Source organism: Hippoglossus stenolepis, chromosome 16 (assembly GCF_022539355.2).
Source record: "Hippoglossus stenolepis isolate QCI-W04-F060 chromosome 16, HSTE1.2, whole genome shotgun sequence".
Lineage (NCBI taxonomy): Eukaryota > Metazoa > Chordata > Actinopteri > Pleuronectiformes > Pleuronectidae > Hippoglossus > Hippoglossus stenolepis.
The window spans coordinates 21,716,704-21,734,721 of NC_061498.1; the positions used below are offsets into that span (position 1 = coordinate 21,716,704).

General features: G+C 40.2%; 1 protein-coding gene across 2 annotated transcripts; it reads right to left on the reverse strand.

Moving 5' to 3' along the window:
- Positions 1-443: 443 nt before the first annotated feature.
- Positions 444-14,762, reverse strand: gspt1l (G1 to S phase transition 1, like). 2 transcript variants are annotated; one of them, XM_035181179.2, is made up of 14 exons: positions 14,298-14,761; positions 13,239-13,283; positions 8,502-8,744; positions 8,101-8,134; positions 7,921-7,998; positions 7,507-7,687; positions 6,570-6,724; positions 5,969-6,109; positions 5,756-5,849; positions 5,330-5,410; positions 4,610-4,783; positions 3,685-3,774; positions 2,980-3,148; positions 444-1,102 (listed from the first exon to the last, which is right to left on the reverse strand). In XM_035181179.2, the coding sequence occupies exons 1-14, from the start codon at positions 14,488-14,490 to the stop codon at positions 1,050-1,052; spliced, it is 1,731 nt and encodes a 576-aa protein (XP_035037070.1). In that variant the 5' UTR covers positions 14,491-14,761; the 3' UTR covers positions 444-1,049. The 2 variants fall into 2 exon arrangements, with proteins under 2 accessions (XP_035037070.1, XP_035037071.1); XM_035181180.2 differs by lacking the exon at positions 13,239-13,283 and having other exon boundaries at positions 14,298-14,762.
- Positions 14,763-18,018: the final 3,256 nt, after the last annotated feature.

Consider the following 18,018-nt stretch of genomic DNA (forward strand, 5'->3'; position numbering starts at 1 on the left):
GATATCGTGAACAGAATTTTTTGAGCATCATTATCTTCTACCCTTGTATGGTCACCTCTTTATTCCTCATATTGACAGAAAACTCCACCTCAATCTGATGAGCTGTTTTCAACTAACATTAAAAAAAAAATCCAGCTGCTGGAGAAATATTTCATATTATTGTCCTATTATGGCTATAACTGAACCATTGCACTCTGGGCAGTGTTAAATGGCTGCCTCTACCACACACTTCTTTCTATATTGATACAAACCTGCTCAGATTAACACAGACTTGACACCTTGATGTAGTAACCATTATTTTATTTCATACTTAATGTGCTGAGGCTCAGGGGCTGAAGAACAGAAAAATATGTAATGGTCCAAATACTTAAAGGTTTCTTGTAGAAATACTGTTAGAAATACATCAATTAGACCCCATCTAAAAACTGAATAATACGGCCAACTTTGTTTTCCCAATTTATTATTTTATTGTCATAGTTGTTTGTTTTTAGAACATTTGAACACGCTCAAGCACACTGCCTGAACGCCACGAGAAACCAAGAACTGGGTAAAAGCAAAGGGAAACATGTACACCCAAGATAAACATTTGGTTTCAACTGGGTAGGTTCTCTCAATCAATGGATTTTGCAGTTTATTTCTGAAAATCATTGTTATACTCCAAGCAAAAATCCTGGTCCACATCTGTTTACAGATATAACTTCTGCCATCTGTCATTTATGAAAGAAGAAAAAAAAAATTTGAAGAAAAATATGTAATGATGTGTAGACCAGAGTGGGGGTGGGAGAGGTGGAGGGAGGTGCTAACCCAGAAATGGCATAGCTGAGCTCTCAATATGAGAAAGCCGACTCGTGTGGACTTCATCTTGGTTTGCTTTAAAAAAAACAGGTTTTCTTTGTCAAGTTTTTTTTGTTTTCTGAAGCTGATCTTCGGCACGCAGAAAGGGGGGCGTGACAGGGAGGTGTCCTCGCCGCTGACAACAGTGTGGGCGGGTTTTTACCAAGCTCTGCCCATTCCCTTCTCATCAGGACTCTCGGATATCTCCGTCCTCTTCAGTCCCGCTCAGCGACCAGCTTCAGCACCTTACCGATGGCGATGGTCTTACCTGAGAAGCAAACACATATCACATTTCTGTTCACTAATACATTTAAATCAAGAACTAATTTTGAATCCCCTTTAACTAAAGTGAAAATACCTCCAACTCACTAATCAGCTCTGACAGTTTTTAAGTGAACTGTTCACAAAATGTAGGATGAATCTGACACTGAGTGAACATCTGTAGGCCTCTGTACTGACTAAACACTGACGCTTCTGGTTCCCAACCATTTCAAATGTTTCACTGGGAGATTCTTGGATTGATCATCTCATCATTTCTCTAAAGGTGATGCTGAACTACAACAACAGAGGTTTTTCCATTCCGAGACACAGAACATTAATTTATTTGAACACTGCTGCCACTGACATCTGCCATGTCTGTGACAGGATGTAAATAAGAAACTGCATCCTGAACGTTTTGTATGTTGCAAATAAATAGTGAGGAGACAAAGGGGGTCAGTGAATACAGTGGTTAACATCTCAACATGTCTGGGCTGGATCTTATCTACAACATGCTATCAGAAGTTACACATTGCTCATAATTAACTGCTCTATTTCAATTGTTTCAACATTCAACAAGTGAGACGCACCGTTGTGTACTTCAATATTGATTGTGTTAAAGTCCCATTATCAGCTAAAGTGTAAATACATTTCCACTGAAGAACCAAGGATTGTTTTTACCAGGCTAACGCAAAAACAATCAAACCTCCTTCTGAAAGGACTCAGTACGAAATGTTGATGTATCATGGTTTGTATCAGAGGGCTGAGTGATTGGAGATTTTCACCTTGTCTGCTGAATATGCAGAAAGAATACTGCTGCTAACTAGGCGGGGTAAAATATATATTTTGTTTATTTATCCTATTCTATAGAACACTACACCATAGAAACACCGAGGACTCATACAAAGCTCCTCAAAAGATGAGTTTGTGTGCAAGAGTAATAATAGTAGTGTGTGTATCAGTTCTTGGACATTTTCAGATATTGAAACAATACTGATCACCAGGATAACTATGCTCACTATGATCGTGATGCGTTCCTTCTCTAACTGTCAGTAGCAGATGCTTCTAACTAAGCCGTCTAACGGATTCATCTGTTGGCTGATATGCAGACAGCTGTTCACTGGAGTTTTGCTCCAGAAGGGACTGAAATAAATAGAATCCGCTTCCACATGTTGTAGACAGAGATAACCCCAGATCAGTGTGAAGTAGGGTTGGCCATCATTTAGGTTTTTCTGATAGCGCTGCAGACACGTACAGATATGTTTATGTTGCCCGTAATCAAAAATACAGGCAAAATAGTGAATATTTATATATTAAGCTCTGGACAAAATAAATGACACCAGTTACACTGGATATTTTCTTCACTGGTTGCAATTTGAACACTAATCAACACACATTCAAATGTACCTCCCTATTTTTTATTTTCTCTGTTGATTTTATCTCATTTAAAAAGTATATTTTACTGTGCATGTATTTTTAGTATATTTACACAATGTAAGGCTTTTTTAACTTTCCAGTATGTGGGATAGATCATAGTTATTTGTTTTATGTAAGTTTATTTTACCATTTTGAAGAAATTAACATTTAGCACAGAGGTTAGGTGAACCTTTAGAGACTGGTATAAATCACATTAATGATAATGAGCCCAATGGTGTAAAGATGGTGCTGTTTATTATTGGTTATTAGCGTTTCATTCCTTTCTGGAGGAAACTGAATTGTATACTTTGTAAAACTTGCAGTTAAACCATAGCAGCAGCAGCAGAAGAGAAAAGGTGGCCTGTTAACACCTGATGCCACACCATATTTCAAACCAGCCAGATAAAGTCAAAATTGAATCCCACTCACAAAATCACCCCCACCCCCCCTGTGTGCACAAGTGTAAAGTACCTTCGTCCCGTAAGGTAAACCGTCCCATCTGAGGAAAGTCTTTAAAGGTCTCGAGGCAAATGGTTCCTGCTGTGCGCAGACGGGCAATGCAGACTTGGTCCTGTTTGACGAATCGTGGTCGTGTTTTACTCTTCTCTCCTGACTTCTTGTCCACCATACAGATTAAGGCCTGCAGGGGGGTAAAGAGTTCCAGGATGCCATCACATAATGGACACGAGTAGGATTAAATAACACATTGAATTAGTGGTAACCACAGCTACATGTGTTATGAAATGACAGCCTTCTCAATCTACTGCATATTATGTATGAAACAGAAACAAACAATGAAGCTAAACTTTTGTTCAAGCACTGTTCCTCAAGAAAATCACCATCTTTAATAGTAATGTTGGGCTGCATCCACACTAGCAGGTTTTCATTTTTAAATTAAAACCATCTCCAAGGGTTTTAACTCCGTATCAGGAAATCTTAATCTATACAAACACCAGTCACATGACAGCAAAGTATTCGTTTCTGCTCCTCCAGACTAAAACCACAATTCATGAGTTTTCAACTGAAAAAGGGACAAGCAACATTTCCAAAAGCCTCTGGTTTAGAGGCTCAGAGTCTCTGGAGTAGTGTGGAGGCCAGGTGTAAATGTAGCAGAAATTAGGCTTTAAAACACTAAAACCTATCAGTGGTGGATGCAGCCAGACACTTAGATCTTACCGTGATTTGCACTTCTTCAATGCAGGTGTGAATGTGAAGGACTGCGTTGTAACCTGGACAGATGATGGATTTGTGTTCAATGATGACGATCTGAAGAGAAAAGAAAGTGTGATGAGAAGAAATCCAAAAACAACATGTTGCTTTAATGAGCACGTCACTATACCAGCCAGCTCACTGTGTGCCCTGAGGGCCACTGAGGTTCACTGCAGGTATTAACACAGAGGCATTGTGGGCAGGATGAAGAGGGTGTGCTCAAACATACAACATGAACTTCTCAGTGAAGAGACAAGTTGTTTCCCAGTTGAATTGTTGAAATAAATTGCTCATATTCATAGATTCCTGGTAGATGTAATTATTGGAGGAGTGAACAACATGCTGACTAGCTTGACATGGATTTAGCTGTTTTTATTCGGTTTTCAGGATGTTAGAAATTAATAAATACAGAGGGTTGTGATGAGCCCTCAGGGTTACATAGGCACATTCAATGAGCTATCAGCTGTACTCGCACCCAAATGCACATTTGGCAATACAGGTCAAGAGAAAAGTTCTCATTTGGCTGGGGCTTAGTCACAGCCCTCAGATGAAATTGCCTAACAAGCTTTTTAGACCCTACACCTTAGCTTAACCTAAGCAAAAACAGTGCAGAAATAAGGCCGGGTGATGTTACCAGGTATCTGTTCTTTGCTTGGCTGAGGATGGGATTCAAGAACGCTTTAAAGTTGAACAGGGTGAGAGTGGTCATTTTGATATTTGAAAGCCTGGATCATGGTAATATTAGTAGCATTTCAGCATGAAAAATGATGTAACAGATAAATTGGTTATCAAAATAGATGTAGATGACTTTTCTCTCAATGACCTTATTGATTAATCTCATTATTGCCAATTAGTGTGGATCAGTGAGAGTGGAGCTGCAATGTAGACTGACCTGGGCGTCAAAGGTGCGCCCTGAGTGGCAGAGGTTCTCAGCATTACATAGGATAAAGCCCGGCAGGATCTCCTCCTCCTCAATGCCCTTCAGCCGCAACTTGAGGTTTTCCCCTGGATCAGCATCGTCCGTTTCCACATCATCCGACAGGAGACTCAATACCTCCACCACATGCTGCAGGAGCAGAGACAACAGGTGTAGAAACATGGGATAAGACTTAGAGATAATTTATTTAATCAGAGCAGAAAGAGCAAGAGTTTAGTAGAGAACAACCAGACAGACTAATCACTTCATTGCAGTGTGCAAGCATTGTTTGCAGTAACAGTGACGACAGACCAATGTTCTCACTCAACATGTGTGGAGAGTAGACCAGAAAAAAAATCTAGTAGCCAATTATATTGATGCAGTATATGGTATCAGTTATCTTATTATGAAAAAAGTAACTTGTGACAGTAACCAATTACTCATTTTCAGTAACTTTCACAACACTGGTTGTCAGCAATTACATTTACTCAGTTTTAGTTTAATAGTGTGGTCCAAAAGTTTTGGACATTCACTGTGTGCATTTAGTAACGATTGGATTAATATCTGGACACACGAATGAAGCAGTGACAAGATAAATCATTCTAAATAGAAAATCTGCTTGTTTTATCTGTCAGTGAGAGTTATCTTCCTTCTGATGGTTTCTATAAAGTTTCCGTTAACACTCTTATATCTTACCCTGTTTGGCATCATGACCAGCTGCTGTGCTTTACTGATGCAGCCTGACTCTAGTTTGCCCAGAATCACTGTGCCCATGTCCTGGTGAGACAGAGCGACAAAGAGCAGGTGAGAGGAACAATCGATAACATGGTTACACCTCAGGCTCCAGTTGACATTTCCACTGCAAATAAAACTCATTTTGCTTCATGTCTGCACCTTACTAGAACAACATGGTAGGAAATTACTGAAGTAAATGAACATACTTCACTCATTGTGAAGTATGTTCTGTGGGTGCAATAGTTCATATCACCTATACTCAGGCATTTAAATCCTTTCTAACCACTGGTTTCAGAATCTACAGTTAACCAGATCTCTACTCTTTTGAATGCAGACTTTCATTTAGACAACACTGCAACTACAGAGGGGTTAACTACAGATTCTTACCTTGTATTTGTCTACAATGGGCAATCTGATAGGGCCATCGCTGGATCTTTTGAAATGTGGCAAACTGTCCAAGTGTGAAATGAATGGTAAACCTCTGCAATGACATTAAATATGGACAGTAGTTAGTGGGGAAGCAGTATAAGAGCATTGGTTTGACTATACGGTTCTCACAGTGGCAGCAGAGACCTGCTGAGATCAAGCAATGGGACTTACGTGTACCAGTCGCACATATCAGTGGGCTCCTTCAGGTTGGCTCCTGTCAGCCCGGAGCACGGCATGAAGTGAATGTCTTTCTTAGGGTTGAAGCCCACCTTCTTCAAAAATGGCACCAGTTTCTCCTTACACTCTTCATACCTGAGGGTACAGACAACAGGGGAGACATCAACATCACTGGAGGCAGCACAAACATTCAGACAGACTTCAGACATATCAAATATTAGATGAAGCAGAAGTTAGTATTTAATAGATATGGGAAAGCGTTAATTGTGTGGTAGTGACAGGAAGTGTCTTTACATGAACAGAAACAGAAGTTTGATCAGATCATAAAACAGTGTGATACCAGTATATGATCTGTCAGCCCTCTTTGCTAACTTCAGCCCACCTCCCCTTCTTTTGTTCACCCACTTTAACACAATCTTATCGAACTCCCAATCATCCAGTATTCAAAGGCCAAAATATAGGTTTTAGGATAGTGTTATTAATTAATGGGAAACACTGTAAAACAGTTCATTTGTGTCCTGATAAGGCCAACTGGTGGTTACGGCAGCAGTGAGGCTACAATGATTCATGTGCGATAAATATAATTTCTCCTCACCTGTCAAGGCTCCAGTTGACTGTAGGGTCATCCATTTTATTCACCAGAACTATCAGGTGCTTGACGCCAGCCGTTTTGGCCAGCATGGCATGCTCCCGTGTTTGGCCACCTTTCTCAAAACCAGTTTCAAACTCCCCTTTCCTGGCAGAGATCACCTGAGGTAGAGCACATTCATTCAGACTGTGATTTACTTTAAAAACATATAATGTTCAAAGAAGTGATTCTCTGCTGTTGAAAAAAATGTGTCAGAGAAAAGGTCATATTGGAAAAACAGAAATGCATGTTTCTTAACAAATAAAGATGTTATAGGTTACACAAAGAAAACGGTTTGTGGATATTTAGTTTAATGGTAAAAAAGAAAAAGTGTTTTTCATGCTTTTTTGTTCACAGGAACCATTAACCCTATCTGCATTTCCATCTCCCAACTTCTAGTTTTCATTCTTGGGCTGTGGCACTTAGCCAAGTGGTTGAGAAAGTATCAATATAGAGAAAGTTCAGTATTGATGCTGAATGATGTTTGAGCTCACATGATACTGTTGTGATGAAGGAATTACTTTCTAACATCAGTTATGGAGCTGAGTTGACATTCTGCCATTGTAAGTGAGAGGAAACTTTATAGTTCAAGTGATACGATAACAGATTTTTGAACCAGATACTACTGTTGATATTTGGGACAAATGGCCAATATTTATCTTCAACATAAAACAACACTGATACAGATCCCTTACAGATTTTTACAGAACATGGATCCAGAAACACTTCCAACATCTCTGTAATGCAACCTCTTGTTACTTATTGTCTCAAATACACCAGTTACTGTGTGTCCAAAAAAGTATATACAGCCTAGCTGACTTTTTGTTTCTACGGCTACTAGTTCAGTGTTGAACTGCTGTTCCACTGTAACTCAACAACATGGCTGTTTATATGGTAAACTCACCAGAACAGCCAGGTCTGCTTGTGATGCACCTCCAATCATGTTAGGCACAAAGCTTTTGTGGCCAGGAGCGTCTAGGATAGTAAAGTGCTTTTTGTCCGTCTCAAAGTATGCTCGGCCCACCTCAACCGTCTTGCCTTTGTCTCTCTCCTCTTGATTGGTGTCCAAAGCCCAGGACAAATACCTGAGACAAAAAAAATGTTTTCAGTCTATAGTCTCTTTGGTCATTCATGGGAAATACCGACACAAACGTTTCCTGGCAAAAAACAACAACAAAACTCTCACAGATTTAGTGTTTGGCCATCATACATTAATATTAACTTTATTTATGCAGCACTTTTCTTAAACTATAGTTACAATGAGCAAAACTATTTTCAATTAAATCTATATATTTAGTACAGTAATACGTCCACTCACCAGGTTTCTCGGTTCTTTTCCTTGGCTTCTCTCTCGTACTTTTCTAAGGTTCTCTTGTCTACCATGCCTGTTAGATACCTGTTGGAGTGGAAGGGAAAATGCATATCAGCAGGTCAAAGGTCTGATGCAGTTAATATCACCTCTCTCATGAGAAAATTCAGAGAGCACAAAAACACTCACATGATTTGTCCGCCAATGGTGGACTTGCCAGCATCTGGGGAGGAAGCACACAGAGATTGTATTTTAGCCAGAACCACAACATCACCGCTTTGAGTAGCCAGCCAAAAAACGACTGATCATAAAGACTGGAGCTTAAGGTAGCTAGTAGCCTAGTTTATGTTCAGCGTCAGATACAGAGTGGGGAAGTCAATCAAACATATTGGTAGATATTTAGTAACAATATATAGAACATCAACCAGCCTTATTCTTTCATTTTTTAGGTCACAATATTCCACACTTAATGTAATATGTGTTATCAACATCATTTTGAGTACACAGCTACATATGGATTTCTTTAAAATCCCTCCTGTAAACACAATTATCCACTCACTGAACTACAATAGACAGATGTTTGCACTCACCTACGTGTCCGATGAATACAACATTGATGTGTTCCCTTTTGGGGGCATCTGGCTGTGTAGGTGGAGCCTTGGGCACTGGCATTTCCTCTTCCTCCTCAGTCATCTCTGGAGCCGTCTCCTCCGTTGTTGCTGCCACTGCTGGTCCCCGGTCGCCGCCTCCTGGCTCTTCATCATTTTGGTCAGCCTCTTTTTGGTCCCATCGCTCCTCTATGGTCATCTTTGTGTCACCGTTCTCCACTGGAGCTGCACAATCACAAACACAGGCACACATTTACCATTTTTGCCTTCATATTATACATACATTACAGCAACTTAACTGGGTTCAAATACGCACAGGGTTTATTATACTTTCATCCCTCTTAATAACCCAGACCCAGCATTAAAGTGTGTTTCGGGGAATCGGACTATACATATGCCAATATTTATTGAGAGTGCATGATGTGCACTTTGTTTGGGTGCCTTTCTGGCACTGGTACTGCATTAGCCAATGAAGTAGAACTTCGTTTTTCTTTACTAGCTAATCGGACTCTCCCTATCCTCACTGTCCCTGGCAGGATGTTCATCAGCTGTGCACGTGCGCAGTGCAGATGATTGAATATATGATGCAATTCATACAGCATTGCAGTTTGGTTTCAAAGATTAAGCAGTCTATGGCTTAATATTTTAAAGTATAGTGACAAACTCAGTGCTGTACACCTAAAATGCAAGCCAGGCTTCCAGAGGAAACTCCACCACATGAATCCTAAAGACGTTTTCAATAAGCTTCATTATATCACATCAAGCTACATCATAACCATTAGTTACTCAAAGGACACCACAACAAAATAGATGTAGAAAGTTAATTTAAAAATGCATATAAGTTATATAGTGTCTTGTGATTTAAAGGTCGAAACACCTGATGACACTATGGTACACACTAAATCAAGGTATGTCCCGAACATCCACTAACATCAACTGGTGGTAGGCAGAACTAAGTGCGGTACAACATACAAGGGATATTCTCCATCTTGTCCTATATTCTAAAATATGTATGTGGTTGTATTTTATGTTTATTTATAATAATATTATTTATGGTTTTACAGTAAAATATCAAGCCTCAAAGTTCTCCCTATAAAGCACAGTTCTACAACAGCAGCAATGCACACTTAGTACTGAAGGAGACAAAATGGGAAAGAATGACAGCGCTCTGACATAAAGCCTCCTACACGGCTTAGCAGCACTGCCGAGAACAGGTTCCGGTTCAGACTGAAACTAGTGTGTTCTTTCCAAAGCTTTTCGATTTGATATGAAAAAACGAAGTTAACTAATTCCATTTGCAGACATCATTCAATACGCCAATGTATCGATACATGACGGGAAAAATACATGCTAACATTGTGTGACATCTAGAGTGCAGAAAATATCCCCTATCCAAAGCTGGGAGCTCGGGAAACACTTTGTTGGAAGATGCACACAAACAGCCTTTACACTACGTTGATTTGATCACTTTAGAGTTAGCTGTGCCTGATCTGTCTTTTACTGAACACAGACACTGGGCTGCAACAGTTCATGTTTTCTCTTTGGTAGAAAATGTGCTGTCAGAGAGTTGCAGCTCACTGGTCCAAACTAAAATCTGATACGGTCAAATCTTATAAAGAGCCTTTGGTTGAATTTTTAGGATTGTTGTCCTGCTAAATAATGAGATGTTCTCCATTGAGTTTTGATGCATTTGAGCGAATCTGAGCACAAAATGCTCCTGTTTACCTCTGCATTCATCCTGCTGCAATCCCAGTGTGCCAGTTCCATTGGAGCCACAACTATTAACATGTTTGACAGATGCAGCGGTGTCAGCATTGGGTCATTAACCCTTCCTCTTCTAATCCATACTTTCCTTTTTCCATCATTTTGATGGAGGTTGATTTTCAGTCCTAAAAACTTTGTTCAGAACTTCACTGGTTTCCATTATTGTGATTTTTGTTAACTGCAGCATGGATCCCGTTTGTGGGCTTTAGTTTATGTCTTGTGGCTAATCCTCTGAGGTTCTGGACATGAACTTTTCTCTTGATCACTGACGAGGAAGTCTTCTCAACTTGCTGCACAGTCAAACAGTACTTTATCTACACCATACAATGATTTTCTGTGCACCCACAAGACTTGTGCTCCAAAATTGAAGTAATTCAGCTCCTCCAGAAATGCTTGGAGGAAAAGTGTCCAATTACTTTTGAAGAATTGCAAATTGAATTAAATTACAAAAATTTGGCAATGTAATATCTATTATCTTATTTCAAATTGAATGTGCTGAACCCCAGGGGCCTAAAAACTAAAATATGTAACAGACCAAATACTTTACGATTTTCTATCACGACATTAACAAGGGTCTGATTCAATACATCATTGATTCAGATTGGGACACCTCAGTTACAATACTAATTTGTTTGGATATGAAAGATTCTCAGACATATTGCTGAAAGTTGTACAAGGAGTCATCTAACCTGGTGACTTATTAAAATATTAATGTTTATATTAAGAACTGACCCAAAAGCACTTTACATTTTATTCAATATGACCAATAAGTGCTTTCTTTGGTGAAGAGGTTGCCGAGATAGCGAAACTGTGCAAAGTCAACAACCTTGAATAGGTAAACAAACCTAATATGTGAACACACATAGTAGTGTGTTATAAACAACAACTTGAACTTTTACATGGAATCAGCAGGCAGATAATGTGAATTGGACAAACTGGACAGATTGTCACTAAAACACACTAAACTGTGATTGCGCAGCTATAGTGGTTGGGATACACAAAAAAAAAGCATGTATTAAACAAAAACACAACAGCTTGAGAAACCGTGATTCATAAGAATACCTGTTTGGCTTTAGTTTATTAATGAGACCAAAAGCCTCATTTTCAACAAAACTTCACACGTGTTTGCATATGAAATTTAAAAAAAACTCAGTTTTTGGGAAGAAAATTGGATTGGGATTTCTATGGCTGAACCAAAGCTTTGAGGCTTCAGCTGTTGCCATGGTAATCAATGTCCCATTCCTAACTTTTTTACCCTTCAAATTGGGGACACAGCTTTTGTCAATTGGAAAAGCTGTCCCTAGTTTAACAGGTTTTTAGTCTGGCAACCCATGGCTGCCAGAATCAAGGAAATGTTCTACAGAGCAACTTCAGGGTCTTCACTGGGTCTGTCACCTTTTCCTACATTGGAACAAAATTGATGAGACACAATTCATTCATATGCCAAGAACCTACTTAGAAATAAACCCTGATTCAGATTCAAAGGTAGCACATGACAGAAACAAACAACTGCCATTGATGATGCATCATTGGTGTGTGTGAGAGGTGCTCTGTACACAACATGCTCTGTATGAATGTGTGTGTATGGGAAAGTGTGAGCTGTAAAGTGGTTGTTAAAAAAGAGCTGCTCATGTTTAACATTTACAATATTTCTATAAAAAGTTAAACATTAGAAAAACAATATCAGGAAAAGATTAAAACATTCATAAAGCAGAATTGTTTTGTTTCCTATTGCATTGATTATCTCACAAAATGGCATGTGCTGGCCTGCAGGTGTAATACTACTCTCCTAAAATTACACTGATATAGTAATATGATTGTGATGTACATCTTGTATTGTTCTTAATGTTACAGTCCACTTTTGTCTGCCCATATCTTACAGGCATCACAAACCTTTGGTGAATCAACCAGACGTCTGCTTCCTCCATCACATACAGCTTTTTTTTTTATCCAACATCCACGCGTATGTGGGGGTTGATCACTCCAAGTCTTTTACGGAGTGCAGGTATTTAGGAATGACCAAGGTATTACTACAGTGAGGTGTTGACTTTTTACCAGCTGACACATGAAACCTTTGCATTACACTCTGTGTCGATTTGAACAAGGCTTTTAGAAAGATTTTACCACCTTTAAGTAGTTACACAACTAAATGTTGTTGAAATTATCACTATACAGTCTTTTACAGAAACCTGCCCGATGTGTGCATAGTCAACAAACTCTACGACCCCGACAAGGTGGCCACGCCTCAACTGAAGTGGTCGTCAGCTGTAAACATCCAACCACATCTCTGTGCTTCCTTTTCTACTTTCATATGTTTCCACATAACAAGTGTCAAACCAAGACTACAGCCATTTGTCCTGGTATTTCTATTTAAATAAATGACCAAATAAGTTGCAACTAGCAGAATTGCTGTATGTATTGCTACACTTAATGGCACATGTTATTACTGTTTAATATTTTACTGTTGGGTGCACACAATATATCTTAGAGTAAGAAGCATAACCATAGCTCATAATCACCAGTTCAGAACTCAGCTGAACATTGTTTATTTTAGTGCTATCTCCCACTGAAATAATGCCATGTCTGTTTCAAGTGATAATGAAACACTGTCCCTGTGTATGTGACAGAGCAACACCCACACAACCTGGGACTAAACAGAAGACAGACTGATGCTGATCTATAACAAAATTCACTATTCAGTTAGTTTGTGGCCACACACTGCGAACTCAGTTTTAAGAGGCACCCTGTGGCATAGGTAGATGCACAAAGCCAATGCTACAAGTCAACACAGAGAGCTTCAGCAACCCATGATGCGAGAGCCACTTTGGGCTTTGTTAAACTTCTCTGTTCAGTGTGAGCCTGCACGAGTCAGGACAATGAGGTGAGCAGTAACAGCATGCGTGTGTGATCCATGGCACAGAGAGAACCCAGCTAGAACACAGACTCCATACATACCAGTGCTTTCAGACACCTCCATGGTGGATATTTTCTCCACAGCAACTGGAAAAGAGAATGGCTGAGTTTAACTTAATTTGCATTAAGTCTGACCATTTGCTCAAACATGCTCATTTCGGCCTAAATTAAGTGGGAATCTATAAACCGACTGCGGAAACAAATCTGAAAGTCGATTTTATTTATGTCTCATAAGCTGGTGTCCTTCTTCAGACTTCAGATGCTACTTTAAGTCAAGAATTGAGAGATTGTATGGAATCATCAGAGTCTCTTACACATGTCCAGGAGTTCACTACTTTGTTTCTGTCAAGCACCTCTACACTGTACTAAGTTCCATTAGGAGATACTGTAGTGGAAACTCGAGTAACCAGTGGTGTGCTGAGTAAGAGCAGCACAGTGTTAGTGGATCGATAAAACGATAATAGTTTCCAAAGGTGACCCAACAGCCAACCTCGTGCAGGTCACCGGTCCACCCTCACCCGCAGTTGGATGACACACTTCGCTCCACTCTTGACTAACAGTGCGTCAGAAGATCCACGTCACGCACTGACGGCCCCTCTAATTTCCACCAAACTCAGGGTCAGCTTGAATCACCGGGTTAAGTTCGTTTGTTTATAAGCCACCACATGGATGTTTGCAGTATATCATATCATTTACTGTTTGGGGGGGTTGGAACAATAGTTCTACATTATGACCCATCACCTGAGCACCGCACCACTCACGAACATGCTAGGTGGCTACCGGCTCTTACAAGCTAACGCCGGGTGTGTTGACTTTTTGCACAGTTATGACAGTCTCAACAAGGCAAAATAACACCAGTCTATTTCAGAAATATTAAGTAACATTGGCCGGAGGTGCGGGTTCTAGTTAGAGATACTCAGCATCTGACGCACTGTGTCAACTACTGCTACAGGAAACATCCGCTAGCCGCTAGTTTGTCGCGCTTCAAGGAACGCGTGTCTGTAAAGTAGCTAGTAAGCTAGCAAGTACCCAGCCCAAGCGGCACTTAGCGGCTAGCTAGCTGCTAGCTGAGGTAGCCCCCCAACGTGACTGGGAACTTACCGGCGGAATCGAGGTTTTCCGAGTGAGCTTTCACGGTGAATGTCGGGACAAACTCGGCGGCGTTTATATTGGGCACAAACGGCTTCGCATTCACATTTAAATTTGTGAGGGCGTCTTCAAGTTGCCTGTCGATCGTGGCCTCCACATCGTCCTCTTGTTCCCAGGAATCAGGGGCAGTGTCTCTCGGGTCCATCGTGGGTCTTGGATTTTCACTTCTCTGTGAGATTTGAGCGCCGCAGTTGATGGCGTACGTTGCTGTCCGCCCGGAGCCCGTCGCTACGCCTAAACCTCGGAGTGATCGAGAGCCTCCAACCCTCGCTGTGGTGTTCTCGGTCGGTCTCAGGTGACGCGGGGCCACCGGCTTCTATCGCCACGGACGCCAAAGAGGATCTTCGACTCAGCACTCCCAGAGACGGTCCGCGTGAGCTAAAGCGCCCCGTCAGTAGACGTGCTCGCCGCGCTGACCTCTGGGATATGAAGTCCAACTCAAAGGTGGCGAGCGTTAGCTTTGGAAGAGTTTCGGGGCAGGAACACTACAACTCCCTACGACTGGTGGATAGCGCTTTACGTCAGTAGTTTGTGACCTTTTCAGGAACCGCAGATTCCATTCAGGTTTTTTAAGCAAATGTAGAACGACTTTCATATGTTTATTGATACAACTCAGTTCACTCACTATTATAGTTTGAACTATGCTTTGTTGAAAACACGCATTATATTTAGCCACCACATTGTAATTCTTATTTGGGGTTTGCAAAATTCATCTGAAAAGTCTGAGCATTTGTTTAAAAAGTTTGAGTTAGAACTTAGAAGAGCAATCATAGCCTTATTTTAATTTGCCCTGTTGTCCACATTAATGGGGAAACGGTGAGAATAAAACAGCAACTTACTTAGTTCATGATTCATCAAAGATGCTGTGTGTGTGTGTGTGTGTGTGTGTGTGTGTGTGTGTGTGTTGTGTGTGTGTGTGTGTGTGTGTGTGTGTGTGTGTGTGTGTTTTGTGGTTGTGAAAATGCCCTCAGGCTGTAAAGTGGTCAACCAGAGAAAGTGACTATTAATTCAAAAGACACAATAAGTCATCTCAGCATTTAGATTATTAGTTGAGCAGTTTACAAGTGTGATGTGTTTATTATAAGCTATATTAACAGACTCACAATATGTGCATTCATACTGAAATGGACCTACAAGTCTGAACTAAAGCGTAACTAAGTAACTAACTAAAAAAACATCACAGACCCAGCAGCCCCCAAAAATCCAATCATGCTGCACCAAAATTTCACACACTCATAGAGATCAGTCTTCTGAATATGCCTGAACCTGCCTGTGTCTGCTTTTCATTCATCAAGGTCCATTAATTATTTCCTGGCAATCCCCTTTAGAAAAACACAATATTTTGCAATGTTAAAGAAAGTGAAAATTTCCTGGATTCACACCTTTGTCCAAATCCGGCCTGATGTGGTTAGAATAATGGGTTCTTCCTATACCCATGTGCCATGTAACAACACCATCATTTACAAGTTCTGATCTTGTTGTTGTGCTGATTAATTGTTTGATTAGTATCTCTCATATTGATATAAAGTGATTCAAATGAAAATAAAACTAATTTCTGTTACACATCGTTTTTATGAGGATATGAAGTCATTCTAAGTCCAATGGCTGCAGTCTGCTCATGACTCGTTTTGATTTGACTGCTGTTTTATCCTCTTTTACTGATGTTTTCAAAGCCTCAGACTGCACAGATGCTAAAGGTAGGTTGTAAACACACTGTACTGTCAGTTTAGTTTGAGTCACAGCATCATTTCAAGCCCACTGCTGCCACAAGGCCAAAACACCACGACACTAACGTCCCTAACATCCACTGGTGGCCACTAACACCTGCTTACATCTACTGGTAGTTGGAAACCTAAATTCTGCAGAAGACCTTCAAACGTACAAGGGATATTAAACATCCTGTCCTGTATTCTAAAAAAACCATGACCACTGCTGCCTCAAACTGGATGTCTTTTACTTTACATTTCTACAGATGACCCTAAAAGCTTATTTGGACCTGCTCCAATCTCCATTACAGATATGATGTAAAATTACCCATTTCATTCTCAAGATTCAAAGCACTTTTCCGTGATGTAATGATCTCATTTTGTTTGGCATTGTTTTTGATTTACTCTTTGGTTTTCATCTATTGCTGTTGTCACACATCTGGGACTCAAGTACAATTACAACTAGGATGGTACTCTGAGAACATACTTCTGTCAAGGCCTACCAGTCCCCTTAAATTCAATCAATGTTGCAAACTCGCAGATATCAGTCCCCTAAATAGGCCTGATTGTTTTCAAAAAGATCTCTGCATTACTTGTTTAGAAAGTCATTAAAATGTGAAACAACCATCCTATATTGCAATGTTAAAGAAATTGGAAAAACTTATTCCTGGATCTAACCACTTAATCAAATCCACTACAAAAGTTACTGGGTTCTTCCTTGGTCCATCAAGTTTCAAGTTTTAGACATACAACTGCAAGTACAGAAAACCAAGACCCAACTATAAGATTAGAAAAAATTAGAATTGAATCTGTTGACAGACAGAATTTACACTGATGTAATGAAATCATGCAGACAGAAGCAGGACGGTCCAGGACATTTCATATCAAATCAAAGGTTCTTCATCAATATCTACATCTTCAAAGGTTTGGAACTTATTGATATAGATTTTCATTATGATCAAATGGCAAAAATCATCATAGAAGAGACTGCTTCATTTGGACCATATAAGTAAGCTTCTCCTTCCTCTTCTCATCCTTATCACATCAAATAAATTAATATCTCATCAATACATGTTACTGACTTGACTTCTTCCCCGGAGTCCCTTTGCCTTATCGTCCGCAGATCCAGGGCCGCGGCTGCGGCCACATCCTGGATTATGATGGTGGATCACGAATCAAAGTTTGTGATCGTAATGGCGGATCCTGTATCGCGCTGGCTGATCGCGATAATAATGGCGGATCCTGTATCGTGCTGGCATCTGATAGTAGTGGTGGACCATGATCGAGGTGGCAGCTGATGGTGGCAGCTGATGGCGGCAGTGGATCATGACTGTGGATTGTGGACTATCGTGGCATCCGATCGTGATGGTGGATCCTGATCATGGTGGTTGCTGACCATGGACTATGATTACAACAAGACTGCTTGATATACAATATGTCTACTCAGATACTTTATTGTCAATAATTCATCAATTCATTTACCTTCCATTAGGCTACAAACTGGTTATTCCAACCAATGCTGTAAATACCCTTATCTTTCTGATGTTTCACGTTACACGTGGCATCTATTGCACTTCTGTGCGTCCTGGGAGAGGGATCCCTCCCATGTGGCTCTCTGAGGTTTCTACGTTCTTTTTCATCACTCTTATTGAGGGTTAAGGACAGAGGATGTCACACGTTGTTAAAGCCCGATGAGACAAATTGTGATTTGTGAATATGGGCTATACGAATAAAATTTGATTGATTGATTGAAATAAAGAACAGTAGTAAAGTTGAGAGGGCAAGTGCAATAAAGCTGAAATCTTTTGTAATCTTCATCGCCACTGTGTTCCTTCCGGTAAATGTTCCACTTAGACCTGACAGACAAGTCTTGAAGCTTTCATTCTTAAACATCGCACATTTTACATTCAGGCATCAACTAATTAGGCTCATTCACCCCCATTCAATTACAAATGGTATATAAAACA